The 18,627-nt window shown below is 33.9% G+C and overlaps 2 protein-coding genes and 1 long non-coding RNA gene across 3 annotated transcripts; 2 read left to right on the top strand and 1 right to left on the bottom strand.

Moving 5' to 3' along the window:
* Window positions 1-3,770: 3,770 nt before the first annotated feature.
* On the top strand, window positions 3,771-5,209 carry LOC148863037 (thioredoxin H2-like). The gene is made up of 3 exons (XM_088975900.1): window positions 3,771-4,445; window positions 4,580-4,705; window positions 4,841-5,209. The coding sequence occupies exons 1-3, from the start codon at window positions 4,308-4,310 to the stop codon at window positions 4,982-4,984; spliced, it is 408 nt and encodes a 135-aa protein (XP_088832026.1). The 5' UTR covers window positions 3,771-4,307; the 3' UTR covers window positions 4,985-5,209.
* A 2,742-nt stretch (window positions 5,210-7,951) lies between these two features.
* On the top strand, window positions 7,952-9,191 carry LOC148863036 (thioredoxin H2-like). Its single transcript, XM_088975899.1, has 3 exons — window positions 7,952-8,510; window positions 8,615-8,737; window positions 8,833-9,191. Exons 1-3 carry the CDS (start codon window positions 8,367-8,369, stop codon window positions 8,983-8,985), a joined length of 420 nt encoding a protein of 139 aa, XP_088832025.1. The 5' UTR covers window positions 7,952-8,366; the 3' UTR covers window positions 8,986-9,191.
* Window positions 9,192-15,114: 5,923 nt separating this feature from the next.
* Window positions 15,115-18,129, bottom strand: LOC148863035 (uncharacterized). The gene is made up of 2 exons (XR_016109451.1): window positions 17,695-18,129; window positions 15,115-15,502 (listed from the first exon to the last, which is right to left on the bottom strand). It is a non-coding gene; the product is annotated as an uncharacterized LOC148863035 (long non-coding RNA).
* Window positions 18,130-18,627: the final 498 nt, after the last annotated feature.

Below are 18,627 nucleotides of genomic sequence, written 5' to 3'. Positions count from 1 at the left end.
AGTATTTTAGTCAAAAGAAATTTCCACAATTTTATTCATATTTTTAATATTAGTGAAAATATAGAATTATAGATGTACTCAAAATTTTCTACATTTTTTTTATTATTCTGTGTAAAAATAATTCTAATATATCACACTCACTTTTTATTTAATATGATAAATATATGATATTATACATGTGCTTGAATGTTTTTTTTTTTTGGCAAAATTTATGTATTTTTATATTTTATTAATTTTTATTATTTATTTATGACATTAAAAGGTTCACACATTTAAACCAAAAGTTAAACTATTTATTATTAATTTTTATATTTCATTGTTGGTTAGTCCTAAATTATGTATTTCATTTTCAATATCAATAAGAATAATTCTTGTTTATTATACTTATTTTTACTTTAATTAATAAAAATATCATAAATGTGTCTATTTTTTTTTGTAATATTCTATATTCTTTATATTTAAAAAAAAAATTATTACCTAACTATGACTTCGTAAGTTGATCAATCCGATTCAGATTGTTGAATTGCTTAGCCACCACTTGGATAAGAAATGGTTTTGTTTTTGAGTCAATTTTAAAATATTTGAGTTTATATTGTTAAAAGCATTGACATAGATCTAATTAGTAGCATTTATTAGTGGAAAATAACTTAAAAATATATGATTTAATAAGAGAAAACGGGATTTAATACCTTAAGTAATAATATAAATTACATTTTCAACCCTTACAATTAGAAATGGATTAAATACAAAAGTATAGACATTTTAGTAGCCATTAAATCTGGCATTAGAGCTATAATAAAATGACTTTTATACCCTTTCTCAAACAAAGAAGTAACTGATTTGCACATGTCAATTCTAGATGATGAAAATCATAGTAATAATATATCCAAAATTTCAATAAACTTTATGTATTTTTTTATTTTTTATTGTTACTTTTTTGTTTTTTATTATTAATCAGATATGCATTGCAAAATTCAAATATGATAACATAATAAATATTAATTTGGCCCATTTTCACTAATGGTAAGTTAGTTTTGGGTGACCAACTCCCCAACTTGACCAAGTCGATTTGGTTTGCCACACAGCCTACAACCAAACTGAACCAACTTGTGAACACTCCCAATTTTAGCTAAATTAATAGTCTAATTTCTAATAAATTACAATAAAAAATTTTTAATAATTATTGAAAATATATTTATCACAAAAAATAATAATAATTACTAAAAATATAATAAATATTAATTTCTAATAAATTACAATAAAATAATTTTTAATAATTATTGAAAATATATTTATCACAAAAAATAATAATAATTACTAAAAATATAATAAATATTAATTTTATTATATATAAATATAGATAAAGATTTTAAAATTATTATTAATATATATATATTAACTTTTTGACAATTATTTTCTAAAATTATTAATCGATATAAGTGAAATTATTTATTTACAATATTATTTAGTTATTTAAATAATATTATTTAAATTTTAAATTATTAATTATTTATTGAATTTAATAACCCATAAAGTTATAATTTGTACTTTTATAAAATAATTTCGTTATTAAGTTTGTAAAATATTAAATTATTTTTAATTTGAATATTATGTTATAATTAATTTTCTACTTTTAAGAAATTTTTAAAATTTATTGAATAATTTTGTTATTTTAAATATTTAAAATTTAGTTATGTTAAATATTTCATTATTTGAAATATTTATGTATTTTAAAATTTAAACAATATGTAAAATATTTAAATTTTTTGTTATTTTAATATTTAAATTTTTATTATCTGAATACCATTTAAATTGAATAATCCAGAAAATCATAATTTATGTTGTTAGTACATAATTTTACTATTATTAACAATTTCTTGATGAATTTTGTAAAAATATAAAATTATTAATAACTTTAATTTTATTAAATCTATTATAATTATTTTTTGTGCTTTTAATAAATATTTTAAGGTTATTATATTATTTTGTTAGAATATTTAAATAACTTTTACATTTTTTAATTAAAACTTTCTTTAGATAGATATAGATAAAATGTAAAAATATAAGATTATTAGTAATATGATAATTATGAAATCTATTATAATTATTTTTTGTGTTTTTAGTAAATATTTTAATGTTATTATATAATTTTGGTAGAATATTTAAATAATTTTTAAGTTTTTTAATTTAAACTTTCTTTAGATAGATATAGATAAAAAGTGGAGGAGAGGTAAATAGGAATTAGAGATAATTTAAGAGAAAGTAGAGTGTAGTGAAAGAGATAGTTTAAGAGAAATTTTAGAAGTTGATATTAATTAGATTATTGGGAACGAGAGAGAGAGAGAGAGAGAGAATTTTTATGGGAAGAAAGAGCATCGCATTAGTTGTTTCAAAAATGATAGATTAAAAAATAAAAAATTAAAAAAAAAAGAAATTTTTTCTTCAATACAATGTTTTAGTATATATATATATATATCAAACTTCAAAAGAGTTTTCAGCAATTTAACCCAACAAATAATTAGGGTACCCCTTTCACTATCCCCATCCCAGTCAAGGCAGTCTCCATCCAAGCCGGGTATCTAGTGGGGACAGAAAAAATTGTCATCCCTGATTGTGCGCATACAAACCATACCGTAACATTTGAAAATGCAAGAATATGACGCTTTTAAAAAAAACAATTGACATGGGTTGGTCGGTTGGTTTGCTTCTTTACCTTTCAAGTTCAAATAACCCAGCTAGAAAGGGGCTTTGATTGTACACGGCAAACTCCGCATATAGACGTTTCTGGACGTACGCACTTCTAACGTGACGGGAAGAATAAAAACTCAACCCAAGTGCGACAGTGACTGTGTGGGCGAGAGACAAAGGGCCAAAGCCAAAGGTCTGAGTGAGCAACTAAGATTCTTTTCTTCTTTTATGCATGGGATTCAATTAATAGAATTATTTATATTAATTAAAACGGAAATTTTCACTTTAATACCTTAAATTTTGAGGTAGTATTCAGTTATTATTTGAACTTTCAAATGTGTTATTTTATCATTGAAAATAAAACTGTTCATTATCTTTTACTTAAAACTGAACCATAATAACACTGAACTACAATTGGATTGACTTGATGAGAGAATAACTTACGTGAATTGATAAATTCAAACTCATGAACACCGGTGCGCGAACAATCGGACCCATCAACACTTGACCCACGAACACGTTTTTGTTGAAGGGAACCAGAGCAGCCATATCATTGCATGTTCTGTTTCTGTCATTTTTTTACCTTCATAAAGAAATCTATATCCAAGTCTGGTTTAATTGATTGTTTTTGGGTGATGGGAAAATAGATAAACCTGATCGGAGCTCTCTGGTTATTTTGAGTTTTTTTTTTTTTTTTTTTTTGTCTCTATTATCAGAACAATCATCTATAAAATAAAGAAAAGTAACAAACAAATAACAAAAAACAAATAGAATAGCTTTATTCTCTGCTTCTCTACCATTCTGTTGCGCATGCCTTCTTGGCTTTGATTTTTGTTGCCTAATCTTTATTTATTTATTTTTGTTCTCCCTCTCCTCAAATACGGAGGTGCCATCCGCGATGACGACCCAGGACTCAATAATTGTAATTATAGAATCGCTGAAATGGAGAGGATGGTCAGATATTTGATACGAATTATAAGAAAATTAGATGATAAGTAAAGAGTGTTTTTGTCCTTTTATATAATATTTAACATCGGTCAACGTTTTTGACTAATTTCACACTACCCCCAAAGTTTAGAATACAAAATGGGATTTTCCCTCATTAAAATTTACATTTTACAATTCTAATTCAGTGTTAATGAAGAATCCATTAAGCACTAAGCTTTAAATTTAATCGAACAAAGCAAACATTTATGCTACCAATCCAAAATCAATCTCCCTCTCCGCTCTCCCTTCTTCTCAAATTTAAAAAGAACAAAAAAAAAGAAAAGAAAAGCAGAGTCCACATCAAATGCTTGTCAGTCGGCCGGGGCCTGGTCCCCGGTTTGATTCTTTGTTCTTCAAGTTTTCTTTGAATTTTCATCAATCAATTAAAGGACATCTCCACTGGAGCACTCACATTCGCGCCTATAAAAAGGGTTCATCCCTCCCAATGAACACCAGCAAGCGTTCTTCAGTCGATCTCGGTAGTATCTTACTTGCGATCGTCTGCTTGGCGCTGAGCCTCTGACGACTTTGGAATTTGAATTTAGAGAAGAATCAGGGAGAAGGAAGGGAGGTGGGTCGACATTTTGTATTTTGTTGAAGAAAGGAAGAAAGAGAGATCGATTAATCAAAAGATGGGTTTATCTCAATTTGACGTGCAAGATGTGTTCTCTGCCGCCAATGGTCCATCGAAGGCGTCTCGCATCGTTGCATTCCATTCCACAATCCGATGGAAAGCTCACTTCGACTCCTGCAAAATTTCCACTAAACTGGTAATTAAATTACCTAAACAGAAAACAGTAAAACACGGTTCTCTCCCAGCTTTTTTTTTTTTTATGTATATAAATTAAATTTAAGCCTGATAATTAGGGATCATCTCATATTTTCTTTTTCCTCCCAACCGAAGATGGTGATCTATTTTACGGCATCGTGGTGCGGACCTTGTCGATCCATGGAGCCAGCACTCGACAAGTTCGCTGCCAAATACACAGGCAACGTGGAGTTTGTCAAGATCGATGTCGATGAATTAATGGTATTCTCTCACTATTTCCCCTCTCCTTTTCTACTTTATTGAATTTTTCGGTGGTGAATCTGAGCGTTGAATGGATGGATCATGGATGATCTGATTCTGGAGTTTTTCTTAATTGTTTTGAATTCTGATCATCAGGAGGTATCGGATGAATTTGGGGTGCACGCCATGCCAACCTTCATACTGATTAAACAGGGGAAAGAAGTTGACAAGGTTGTAGGTGCCAAGAAAGATGAACTGGAGAAGAAGATCCTCAAACAGAGGGCCCAAGCCCATGTTTAGGCCTGTTGAAGCCCATCCTATCTCACATGACCCAACCCATCACTCAACGCTATCAACAATGTATTAGCTAAATAAAATAATAAATAACTAGGAACCTAACAAAAAAAATAAGTAGGAGAGTTATTTCGGTTTAGGCATGTTTTATTTTCTTGAAATATTGATTATTTTTAATCAAAATAAAATGAATTTATGGTTATTAATATCGAAAGGTTACTTTTTTATTCATTTTTGTACAAGAAATTGTGGTTATTGTCTCTCTGTTTCTGCCACGGTTTTAGGTTTCTAGCTCCACGCTAAAACCGTGAATCAGGGCCTCTTCTTATATTCAAAGGTCGGGCCACAACAATACATCAGATTACTTTGCTCTGGCCCCACCTTAACGTCTCCTCTTTTAATTCAAGATGGGAGTTCGAATCTGAGCGGTGATCTGCTCTTCAAATCTGCTTCCCACAAAATACGTTTCAACCTGCTTCCAATATGATCTGATACCGTACATCTTACAGTGAGAATCCAACTTGACATGTATAGGATGTATGTGCAATATAAGATCCGTTTGGAAGCTAGTTGGAACATATTTTGTGGGGAACAAATCCTTACTCTTTAAATGATTTTAGGGAGTTGACATCAGCGCCCCACAATATCGCACAATTCGACTTTGTAATGGGAATGTCTTCCATTGATAGGCACTTCATTGTGGGGCACTGAGAGATGGGATTCAGTCACTGCAAGGCTGATGTGAACTCGATTTTAAGAACCATATTTGAACGGGCCTTGCAGTGACTGAAGCAAGACTGAAAAAGCTGAAGCCGATCTCAGGCGCTGATGTGAACTCGATTTTAAGAACCTTATCATAGCAAAAGTGGATTAATGATCAAGGGTTTGATGTGGCCAAATCCATGGTCATGTGGCACACCACTAAAATATTCCTTATTGGGTGAAAGACCGAAAGTGCACACACCAATGCACCAAAGTTTTGAATTTAAAAAGAAAAATGCAATATTCGTGTATTTAGCCACGGGGAGATAAAAACATTAACCTTGTTTGGTATTCATTTGGTGAGATCACTTATACATAAATCTTAATTTATCATTTAACAATGGCAATAGGATAAATTAGGTTGAATACCAACTCAACCACCTTAACTCGATTAACGGTTAGATGAAGGTAACATGAGGGCATTGGCTCTCTACAAAGTATGCTCTACAGTATACTCCATCCTGAAGAAATTCACATTTGTGCCCCACAAGCACCCCATAGCAAATACATCCCAGTCATGTATTAGAAACATTTCTCAATGACAATATAAAAGATGTTTCTAATACATCCTGAAATGTGCATGTGGGGGCATGGATGTAAATTCATGCTGAGATGTGCTATGAGACGTGTGTGGGCGTGTGGTTTGTGGGGAGTCGATCCAAACTAGGTATAACATATGTCAATCAATTATGATGCTTCGAATGTATCACCCAAAACTTTCACCAAATCTGGATAGATCGAACAATAAATGGTTACTATATTAGGGCCTAGTGGTGGATATAAATGAAATTATTCATGAGCCGTTCAAGTTCAGCTTGTAGTATGCTCTATTTGGTTTAATAAAAATCGAGTTTCAAGTCAAGCTTGAACTCAACATATAGGGTAAATTGCTAATTGAAGCAAAGTTGAAATGGTATGAAACTCAGCTCGTGGACCACCATTGATAAAGGTTAATGCACATACCAGTCACATATCTCGGATATATATGTAAGAAATTCTACTAATCAATTGTAATCAGATTTAAATATGGAAACAACAGCATGAACCAACAGTAGTCTGACACTATCTGAACCCTAGTCATATAGACAACAGCTGACCAAAAGATTATCAATGTACACATTGCTACTCTTATCCGAAAATCATGAAAAAGTGAAGATGTCTAAGGAACATACCAGAAGAAAAAAAACAGTGAAAATCAAAATAAACTTCATCTATCAACAAAACAAGAACGAAGAAGACAAAAAAACCATGGGATTTTTGTATGTCTAACGAATGGACAAAAAAAGACAGTCTGATCTGAAAAACACAATTTGGTGTTATCTATCGAATGAAAAAACAAAAAAAAAAAACATAACAAGTCAATGGGGCAAAATTTTTTGGTTAAAAAAACGAGTTTTTTTACCTTCTTCTCCGGTGACAGCAAGGGCTTATTGTCTTCTTCGGCGATGACAATTGTTTAGTATCTTCTCCAACAACGGTAAAGGACTAATATTACTTTCTTCCCGTTAAACAACTGCACTAGAGAAAACCTTGTAACCACAGACCGGAGAGAATGCTCAATTAATCGTCAACGATGACTTCAAACTATCGGAAAGTGGTCTCCGATGGTGTTTACTTGAACAATTACACCGGCAGCGATCATTGCAACTTTGGCTCAGTTTGGAACCTTATGTTTTGTATTATTTTGTATATATTTGCACTGTACATATTTTCGTTTGTACTCCTTCCAAACTGAGGCTTCAGAACATAGCCGGCATTTTGAGTGAATGGTGCATATTTCTGATGCATAAACCCATTTTTAGATGAGAGCAATACTGTCGTTTTCTAAAACTCTCTCTCTTACACATTCTGTGAAGGGCAATTTGATCATTCCACTTGGCCATTAACAGTCAACTAATGGTAAAGACCTGCTAAATACATATTGAAAATTATGGTACCGACTACACACGTTGGGGACTGACTAGACACAACTCCAAAGTTTAAGATTAAGCCATAATGTTAAGGAATTATTTTCCCTAACTCAGCATATAGTAGTTTGTGGACGTCCTTGCGACGTACACTAGTGTCAGGGGAAGAATACAAATTACAAAGAGTTCAGCAAGTGAGCATGAACAAAGATTCTTTTCTACTTTTATTCGTGGACTCGATTAACACGTTAATTAAATACTGTATTAGAAGAAACAGATAACAAGAATCCATTGAGCACTTAGCTTCAAATTTAATTCAACAGAAGCGTCGTTTATGCTCTCTCTCTCTCTCTCTCTCTCTCTCATCAAATTTTAAAAAAGAAAGAATGAAAAGAAAAAGCCTCTCCAGTGATGGAAAGAAAGCAGAGTCCACTGTCCACATAAAATGCTGTCAACAACCGGAGTTTGATTCTCCTGTGGTTCATGCTTTTCTTTGAATTTCCATTGATCATTTAATGTAAAAAGGACATTTCCACTCACATCCGCGCCTATAAAAAGGGTTCCTCCCGCCCAACCAACACCATCAAGCTTTCTTCGGTGGCTCATTTCTTACTTGCGATCGTCCATTTGTCGCCGAGTCTTTGACGAACGACGAGAGCTTGAATTTTTCAAAGAAAGAAAAAGAGATCGATCAATCATCAAAAAAAAAAAAAAAAGAGATGGGCACAGCTCACTCTGGAATGTATGGTGTGGTCTCTGCCACTCCCAGCAATGGTCCGTCTGAGGCGTCTCGCATTGTCGCATTCCACTCCACCGCCCGATGGAGAGCTCACTTCGACTCCTGCAAAAATTCCACTAAGCTGGTAAATTAAATTACCCTAAACAAAAACACGGTTCTCTCCCAGCTATTTATGTATGAAGTCTGATAAAGGATCTTACGTTTTCTTTCTCCCTCCCAACTCTGAAGATGGTGATCTATTTCACGGCGTCGTGGTGCGGGCCTTGTCGATCCATGGAGCCAGCACTCAACAGTTTCGCTGCCAAATACACAGACATGGAGTTTGTCAAGATCGATGTGGATGAATTGATGGTATTCTCTCTCACTCTTTCACTTTCACCTCTCCATCGCATCTGAGTATTGAATAGGTGCTGATTCTAGGGTTTTTCTTCTTTTAATTTGATCAGGAGGTATCAGCAGAATTTGGGGTGCAGACGATGCCAACTTTCATACTGATAAAACAAGGGAAAGAAGTTGACAAGGTTGTGGGTGCCAAGAAAGATGAACTGGAGAAGAAGATCCTCAAACAAAGGGCCCAAGCCCATGTTCAAGCCTACTAAAACCCATCCTATCTCACGTGCCTAGCCCATCAATCAATACCGTATTACCCAAATAAATAAGAGGTCGGCTGACTCAAACAAAGGGCCCATGCCCATTTTACGTGATGAGCTGCCTAGAGGCTAGAGATTTGCTTGTGATTTGTTTCTTTGATGCTCGTCTAACGTGACCAGCCCATCAATACAGATGTTTAAGCCTAAATAATTAACTGTCTTCGGGTTCGGTGTGTTTCGTTTTCTTGAGTATATATATCCTTTCAACATGCAAGAGATTCAGTTTCTCAGAGACGAGTTAGCATCCTCCGCATTTAGGGACTTATTTGGTAACGTTTCGTGAGAATGTTTCTATCGTTTTCGATGTTTTTGCAGAGCAGGAACACATTTGACATAGTATCTGTTTGGTTCCATGGACATTTATGGATAGGGAATGCTTTGACTTTTGTGCATGGGGCATTTGGAGAAATGTCAAATTCCTTTTTCTCCTAAAGCCCCAGTATTTCTTGAAACCAAATGCTGATGTGTCATCTTTAATGGGTATTAATCTATGGTGGAGAATAAAAAACGTTTAAAGTGAAGCTCAACCAAATAACAAAAACAATAATTGTTTAAAGTAAAAAAGTATAAATAAACGTTTAAAGTGAAAAAGCATAAATAAACGGCCACTCATAAATGTAAACGGAACCAAACACCCTCATAAAAAATGAAAGAAACGAGTTATTCTCGCATGAGAACAACACCCAAAGAACATATTCTTTGGGAGTGATAAATCAACACTCTCAAAGAACGTGCAGTTCTCACAAAGTTAATGCTTATTAATGAATATGTGACATCCATTCCCACGTGAAAGAAGGGGTATGTTTAGTATTTCATGCGAAATGATAGAAACAAGCCCTAAACAACCACTTTTCATTCATTTGACACTACCTCATTGCCGCCACACATCTTAGAGGAGGGAATTGAGGAACTCCCTTGGTTCCTGTCGCATCAACAACCGGATGGCAAGCGAACAGTACAAAGCTCCGGCGACATTTTCGGCTAGATTCATGTAAACAAGTAGGTGTGTTCCTTCTCATTGTACCTAATTTACTCGTCATTGCTCTAGCTAGATTCACCCAAACTAATCTCTGACAACAATCATCTCTAACAGATGTCGAGTTTCCATCATCTGAATTTGTTTGTTCATATTATTTTTTTACTTTGTTGGATATCTTGAGATGTGGGGTTTCTATTATGTCGATTGAGTGGGTTTCTTTTCATTTAAATTTGTTATCCCAAAGCCATTTCTATTTCTGTAGAATAAAAATACATCTCGTAAAACATTTTACCTAACGCCTCTACTACTCTTGATGAACAAGAAATAAAATTCTTGTTCTAACACAGAAATTTCTAAAAAAAATAAGAACAGGTGGGAACATTGCCAAACAGGGCCTAAGATGCAGCTACAAATAACAAATGGCCACGTCAGCAACTGTGATGGAAGTCTGGACTCAAAAGAAATTGAATCTTATTAACCCACCTTTCTCCTATATGTCTTTCTTTTCTCTTGCGCTTCTCTCCCTCTCTCTTCCCCTTGCTTCGTTATTCTCCAACCGAACAATCACCACCCAAAAGCCCCGAACCACTGCAACCGTCAGCAGCTGTTTTTCCACACATGTTTCTCCCTGCTATTTCTTTCTCCAGCAGCTCTCTCACAGAAATTTTTTGCAGCCTGAACCACTGAAACCACCATTCCCTTCATCTCTTTATCTATTCTTTTCTGATGCTTCATCCCTTCTTTTTGAACTCTGGAGCTGCAACTGATCCCATGAAAATGGGTCAATGAAGAAGAGGAGAGGAGAGAATCGATTCAAAAGAAAAATAAAAAAATTAATAACTAATTAAACATAATAGCAGAAAGATCACTTCCTTGGGCAACAATAACCCTATGGGCCTCACCAAATGTGAATGCCTCAATTGCCCAAGAAAGGTTCTCAATGAAATAAAGCAAACCATATGAATCCATATTATTAACAGTAATATCTGAAGACAAAGAAAAACAATCTTTAAATAGATCAACAAATTCAGCTGAATCAAATATCATTCAAATCTTCCATTCTAAGGCCATTTGTCAAAGGGGGATTCTTTTCCACTTGTTAAAAGTTTGGAGGGATGAAGTGTGAAGACTGCACATGGATGTTGGTCCCCAAAGACAAATATTTCCTATCCTTTGCTGACAGTTTCCACTCTAAAAGTAGCTCTGAAAATGATAAATAATCCCGAGAATCCTAGTCTAGACATATCAAATTGTGTTGAGAAAGACTCTCCTTCAGCTCCAGCCAAAAGTTGTTGAGCCTTGTGGATTCCGAGGTATCTCTCCATTGAATAAGGGCAAGTTTTGTGGTGCTATAAAACCTATTGCTTAGTTTGATCATATATTGTCAATAAACTAAGTGCCTTCTAATCGATTCATTGTGGCGTGAAAAGAGAGGAAAAAAAGAGGAGAGAGAGAGAGAGAGTTAATGTTGTGCCTGATTCAATTCAATGGCAACAACCGGTGGAAGAAGAAATAGTGGAAGAGGGAGAGAGAAGAACCGGAGAGCCAGGGGAGAGAAAATGATGAGGGGAGTGTGAAGAGCGGGTAATAAAATTCAAATGTTTATAGAGTCCAGACTCCCTTTAAGTATGGACTCCGTTAAGTTAGAATTTCAAAAGTTAACATGGCAATTTTCTATTTGTTATGCAGAAAATTTTCTGCATCCTGATTGCAGAGGATGCGAACTCCTCAGAGACGATATCATGATCAGCTCCACACTAAGTACCTCTCTCTCTCTCTCACTCTACCCTAACACATGCATCAATAAATGCAAAATATCATATCATCTTATTTACAAGACATCCGTTAAAACAAAAGTAACGATAACTGCCTTCCAATAGAAGTAATGATAACATTCCTTGTCTTCTCACTCTTTCATATTTGTAGCTAAACATCTATGTATAATAATGTTATTAATAAATATTTGTTAAAATCATCTTTATTAACTTCAGAAATTTTATTAGCACTCTCTCTCTCCCTCCCCGAGCCTGATATTTAGGTTTGTCAACGTGTCGGATTTGGGTTCTAGATAGCAATAGACCAGTCCTGTCTTAATAATAAATGAAATTTATTTATTTATTTTGTTAAATTAAATTATTTATTTATTTATTTATTTATTTATTTTAATAAATTAAATAAATTTTATTTATTTAATTCAACCCAAGCCCACTATTTAGGGTTGTCAATGTGTCAGACTTGATTCTAGATAGCTTGGACTAGTATAAAGGAACATTTATTATATTATATTATTCATTTATTTATTTTACAAAGCTAAGCAAATTATAATTCATTGGTTTTTATTTATTTAATTTACTAAATTATTTAATTAATTAATATTTTATTTATTTAAGGTTGTCAACAAGTTAGGTCTGGATTGGGATTAGAGCTGTTCATAAGCAATTCGTGCCAAGCTTTGCCTTTATACCAATAGAACATATTTAGGCCCAAGCTCGAGCCTGATCCTCATATAAAGCATAAAGCCCAGCTAGGAAATTAAGAAAAAAAAAAGAATTTTATTCTTTATTTAATAACAAAATTGATTTATTTATATTAAATTGACTTAAAATATAGTTTTGTTATATCAAATATATTTTTATTAAATAAAAATATTTTCTTTTCAAGCTCAGGCTTGGGCCGAGTTCTTTTGAGAAAGCCCGAGCCTATCCCAAAAAAAGCCGAGCTTGTGTTTTTGGCTCGATTCGAGCTCGTGGACCTAAATTGTTGTCCAAGCCTAACCAAGAGCGGATCAGGCCAGGTTGGGTCAGGTCGTCGGGCTACTCGACCAATGAACATGTCTTGTTGGGATATGCTATACCTATCCCATCCCAATAATAAATGAGCTTCTCTCTCTCTCTCTCTCAGCCCAATATTTAGGATTGTCATGGATTGGGTTTGGTTTGAGATAGACAATAACAATCCCATCCCAATAATAAATAAACTTTTATTTATTTATTTACTTATTTTACTAAATTATTTAACCAATGATTACCCATAAAAAAAATTCATTGGCATGATTTTTTCTTTTTTGGTAGTGGTTAGTTGATTACCGTTAATATGATGGGCTTCAAATTGGTTTAGTTTGTTATTTTTATGTTTAGTTTTATTTGTTTGGTTAAGCACACTTTTAAGTAAAAAAAAAAATTAATTTACCTTTTTGCAAGCCCCTGCAACACAGGTCTCCTCCGCTAGTTACTTATAAAGACAGAAATATTATTTTCTCCTCATCTACGTGCAAAAAATGGTGGTTATTGTTTATTTGTTTATCTCCCGCCGATGAGGGATCAGGGTTTTGACTTGGCCATGAAGAGGCAATTACTTTATGAATTCGGATTCACTTCTAACACCAACCTCATAATATGTTACAGCCGTGCATTGATAACATCTCCCCGTGAATGAAAACATATATATACAGCTTCTAACTGTATGGGAGATGTTCCCAAAGTGCAGTTGCAAGTGCTATGAGTTGGTGTGATGAGTGCATTCTGAGGAATAAATCTGAATTCTTCCTTTACCATGTTTCTCTATACCAAATAAATGGGATATTTGCGATTGATTATGTACAGTATATAAAAATTAGTTCAAATACCTTAATATTTATTCACATAGCACACGATCTCACATTAGTATGTTGTAAAGAGAAAATAAATTAAAGAATGAAAGGCGCAATGGCGCATAGTTGCAATTTGTATAATACAATAGAAAAACCTAAAATTTTATATTAATCATATATATAATGTATTATTAATAAATAATAATAAATAAAAGAACCAAGGGCCAAACCACTTAAAAATTTTTTAATCAATCGATGACAAAATCCAATATCATCAGAACCAGACTGAAAGTAAAGTAATAAACTCATTACTCATTGAATTATAATTACAATGGTTTTAAATAACCGGGACTTGGAACGAAATTCAGGATCAGTTTTTTTTTTTTATGAACTAATTCAGGGATCAGTTTGATTATGTTTGGAAGGAGTACAAATACAAATATGTAGTGTAAGATCTTATATTTTGTATTACTTTATTTGTGTTTATATTATACACATTTACATTTGTACTCTTTTCAAACTGAGCCTTGTAATTAAATTTTTCAATTGTGTGCTCACTGGGTAGCGTGGCTCCTTTCTTGAATTCTTTGAGTACAGTGTACAGGTTGAGTACCAACTCAATTCAAACCAAACCATTTTATGCAAACATGTAACTCGTCAATCCAAATTGGCTAATGGTCATGTTTGGTTTTGGTCAATTCACATCTCCGCCCCACAGTACATTCCTGCTATGTATTGGAAACATCTTACTGGTACTATCATCAGGAAATGTTTTCAATACATTGTGGGGCTGCCCCTTGTGAGGCGGAGATGTGATCTCGTTTAGGTCAGTTGCTGCTGCAAAACTTTGGCTGATTGTAAGTTTGGAAGCTTCCACATGTCATGCGCAGGAAGCTCCCAATATACCATGGTTTTTCCCAGTAACTGCCACTCCTATTTTCATTCACCAACCTCAAATGGTTAAATGAAGTGTACCATAGGTCAATCACTTCACCAAAAGAAACCTTGAAATGAGTCACCCAAGATTTTTTTCACCAAACTTTATTGGATAGACCCCTTGCCAACGGAGAGCAAAATCACAAAATGATCTATATTTTTCCTAGTTTTGCATTCAGTATTTATTTCCCAAGAAACAGACCAAAATTCATTTTCGTCTGTTCGTTTTTTGAGAAACACTGGATAAGAACTTTGGACTCTTTTTGCTGTATTTTTTATACAAGTAATGAAAATTAAATTGCTAATAAATCCTTCCCAAATTATTGAGTTTGACTTTATCTGAGAGAACTATCCATCTATATGCCTATCTCAAAATACAGGCACATAGGTTTGCATGGTTATTTTAATTCTTATTATTTTTTTTTTCCTACAAATCATCTTAGTTCAATAAATTAACGTAAAAAATTTAATAAGTCCAAAAAAAATGGAAATGGAATTGTTACATTGTGGTTTTACATAGCATTGAACTCACAAGTCACACCATCAATCATCACTTGAAATGTACTCAATACAGTTAAGAAAGAAGAAAATGGAAATGAATTTATTTCTTGAAATCAAGAATGACATCATTCATATTTCATTTAACAAATGGGAATGGATCAATACATGGTGACAACGATATAATTCTAATACAGATGGACTTCAAGCAGGCCATTAATAAATTCGTATTCTCTATTTCTCTCATTTAGATAAAATTAAAAGCCAAACCTTGTGGGTATCCAACAACAGTCATAGCTTCCTGTAAAAATGGAATATCTCCAAGCTCAAAGCAATTCATTCCCTCCCAAAATTCTTCACTTTGAACAACAAGAATAGCCAAATCACAGTCACGTCTAACCGCTTAAACTTCTGCTCTACACTTGGTCGGGGAGCCATGCTTTCTCACAATGAAATAAGTAAGCCTACAAAAACCCGGCCTTTAAAAATGTCGTTGATGAAGTTATTAGTAATAGAAGTAGGATAGAATGAACAAGCAATGGTAGTTGGAGTAGGGAAGAAGCGTAGAGGAAGAACTCTAGACAGAAGAGACTACTCAAGAGGGTTTGGATTGAGAGAGGTAGGGTGGCAAATGGGTAGGTTGGGTTGGGTGTGGGTTGACTATCATCGACCCACCCATATTGATGTTAGTGGGTCACAACCCACCCTGACCCACCCCATATGACCCATCTTGACCAACCCATATGACCCATTCACCTACAATGTGGCATATTTTCTAATTTTTTATTATTTTAAATACATTAAAACATAGAAATATCAACTAAAAAAACATAGAAATGATAAAAAGTTCAAAAATAATTTTCAAATAAAAACATACTTGCACAAAAACAATGAAAAAGTTATAAGACATCAAAATTATAGAAAAAATTAAATGAAAGTATCATTTCACATAAACATGGAAAATTGTAAAAAAAACATAGAAAAGTGCAAAAAAAAATACAAAAATGCAGAAATTTAGAAAAATATAAAACAAGAAAAATAGAAGTTGCAAAAAAACTAAAAGAAATTATAAAACATTTTAGAAAACACACAAAAATTGCAAATAAATAACAAAAAAATACAAAAAATGTATAAAGTGCAAAAAAAACATAAATTATGAAACATATAGAATGATGATAAAATGCAAAGAAAATATAAATTTACAAAAAACACTAAAAATGGAAAAATAAAAAATTACGGAAAAAACAACAAAAATTATAGTAAATCAATAAAATGCAAATAAATAACAAAAGTACAAGAAAACCAAACATAAAAAATGTAAGAAACTTACAAAAATTGATAGATATTTTTGTATTTTTTAATACAAGAAAATAAAATGTAAAAATGTTAGTAATTTTTTTTATAAAAGTTTCCATCATTTTCTAAAATTAATAAAAAATTTCAAAAAATTGTAATTTCCATAATTTTCTTTACAGGTGGCTGATTCCATCTCCTTTACACGTGGCAAACCCAAATCTGTCCTCAAATAGGGAGACGATCAAAACAAACTTGGATTTAATTAGATATACTGCAATCTCTGCGGTGGATCCGTTTGGCGAACTTCTAGCACGACCTCTGCCATGGATCTATTTTGTGAACCCAGATCTATCTTCATAGAGGATTGTGAACCCAGATCTATCTTCATAGAGGAAGACGATAAAGATTTGAATCAGACCTAATGCAACCTTTGCCCTGGATTTATGCGAACTCAAATCTGCCTTCACAAGGTTTGAACCAGATCTTCAATAGATTTGCGTTTGGGAACTCAGATCTAGTGCAATCTCTTCAAACAATGAACACAGATCTGGGTTTGAACCAGATCTAGTGAATCTTTGTCACATTCTCTATCGTGGCAGAAAGAGCAGACATACGAGGAGGAGAAGAAGAAAAAGAATAAAGAAAGAAAAATAGATGTCAGCACTGAGAAGGGAGAGAGAGAGAGAAGGGAGAAGAGAAAATCACTGGTCGCCAGCATTGAGAACATTCACAGAATACTCCACCCTAAGTCTTGACCCTCTCGACCCAACTGACCCAAACCTTTTCCAACCCAATGGGTACCCTCGACCCACACCCTTTGTAACCCAATGGGTACTCAACCCAATCCCACCCTGACCCTCTTGATCCAAATGGGTGATTTGACCCATAATGACCCTCATCTTAATGGGTGGGTACAGATGAATTTTAGGCAGGTGGGTTGGGTGGATTAGATGGGTTGGGGTCAACATTGCCACCCCTAGAAAGAGGGAGACAACCGGAGTGAACGAGAAGAATGCAAAGAGAGAAAAGCCTGCAAACTGTACGAACATCCTCTCTGCGCTTGTTGGTTGATCTTCGCATCACAGACGGAGAGCAAGGGATGAGTGAAAATTGTCAGATCTGGAACAGACGTATGCCATAAGCTAGATCTGGAGCTCCAACGCTAAAATGAACCATCCCTTGAAGAATAGATCAAACATGTTCTATCAATGGAAATTGGTTAGGACGACCAATGATGGAGGAAGACAGCGGTAAGACTTGGAGGGGAACTCATTCAACGAAACAAGACAAAAATCATGAGAATGCTGGATCTAAGCTTACCTTTGAACAAAAATCATGAGAATGCTGGATCTAAGCTTACCTTTGAAAGAAAACGCTGGAGATGGTGCCGGAGATGTTAAAGCTGAACGGCAGGTAGGAAGATGATGTCTGATACAATCTCTCCACAATATTTTCTCACAACTTGACTTTGTTTCCTTTTCTCAAAGGGGTCTCACCATTCCAGTGTGGCCCCACATTGAATTTTAAGAACCCGCATTCCTCATCTTTCTCTTCCTTTCCCTGATTTTCCTTTGAAACAAACACCTGTGATATTGAATATTCCCGAAGATACTTTCCATCTATTTCTTGACAACCAAACGCACCTTAACAATATTGAATCCAGCAGCCGCAGCACAGAAATCCCACGATGGATGAGGACAAATGTTTCCGTTTACGGCAAGAATCGATTGGGATGGAATCAGGTGATTTACACCAGCTAAATTTATGGCCCATTTGGTTCACATTCAATCCAAATCTGAACTGGAATTAAAATCCCTCAATCAGAAACAAAATAGTCTACTCCCATGATCTGTTCACTGTTTGGTTCAAACAAAAATGGGAATGGCAATTGGAATAAACTGGAATGAAATTTCACTACCAAGGGCAGAGGGAATGATTCCACTAGGATTGGGAATGAAATTCCAATTCTGCCCAACCCAACAGTTGGAAACAAAATAACCCATTCCAATTCTGATTCCAGACCCCTATTCCCACAAATCAAACAGGCCTTTACAGTAAGAAATAATGTCATGCATCCAAATCCAGGTCGGTCCCAACAGTCTCACGCAGACCAACACCCATTGATCCTTGGTAACCATACATGTTCTTTTTTTTTTTTTTAAGTTTATGTTGGGACCAGAGAAAATTCATTTTCGTAATAACTTAGTAAATGATACCCATCTCCTACATGAATAAATTAACTTCTCATCAGGATGAAAGTTACCAACACTTGAATAGGACAAAAATGCGCATT

The sequence above is a fragment of the Nelumbo lutea genome, chromosome 3 (genome assembly GCF_056320005.1).
Source record: "Nelumbo lutea isolate HS-2025 chromosome 3, American lotus-T2T, whole genome shotgun sequence".
Classification (NCBI taxonomy): Eukaryota; Viridiplantae; Streptophyta; class Magnoliopsida; order Proteales; family Nelumbonaceae; genus Nelumbo; species Nelumbo lutea.
Note: the sequence above shows the minus strand (reverse complement) of the source record. Positions and strands in the feature narration are given on the sequence as shown.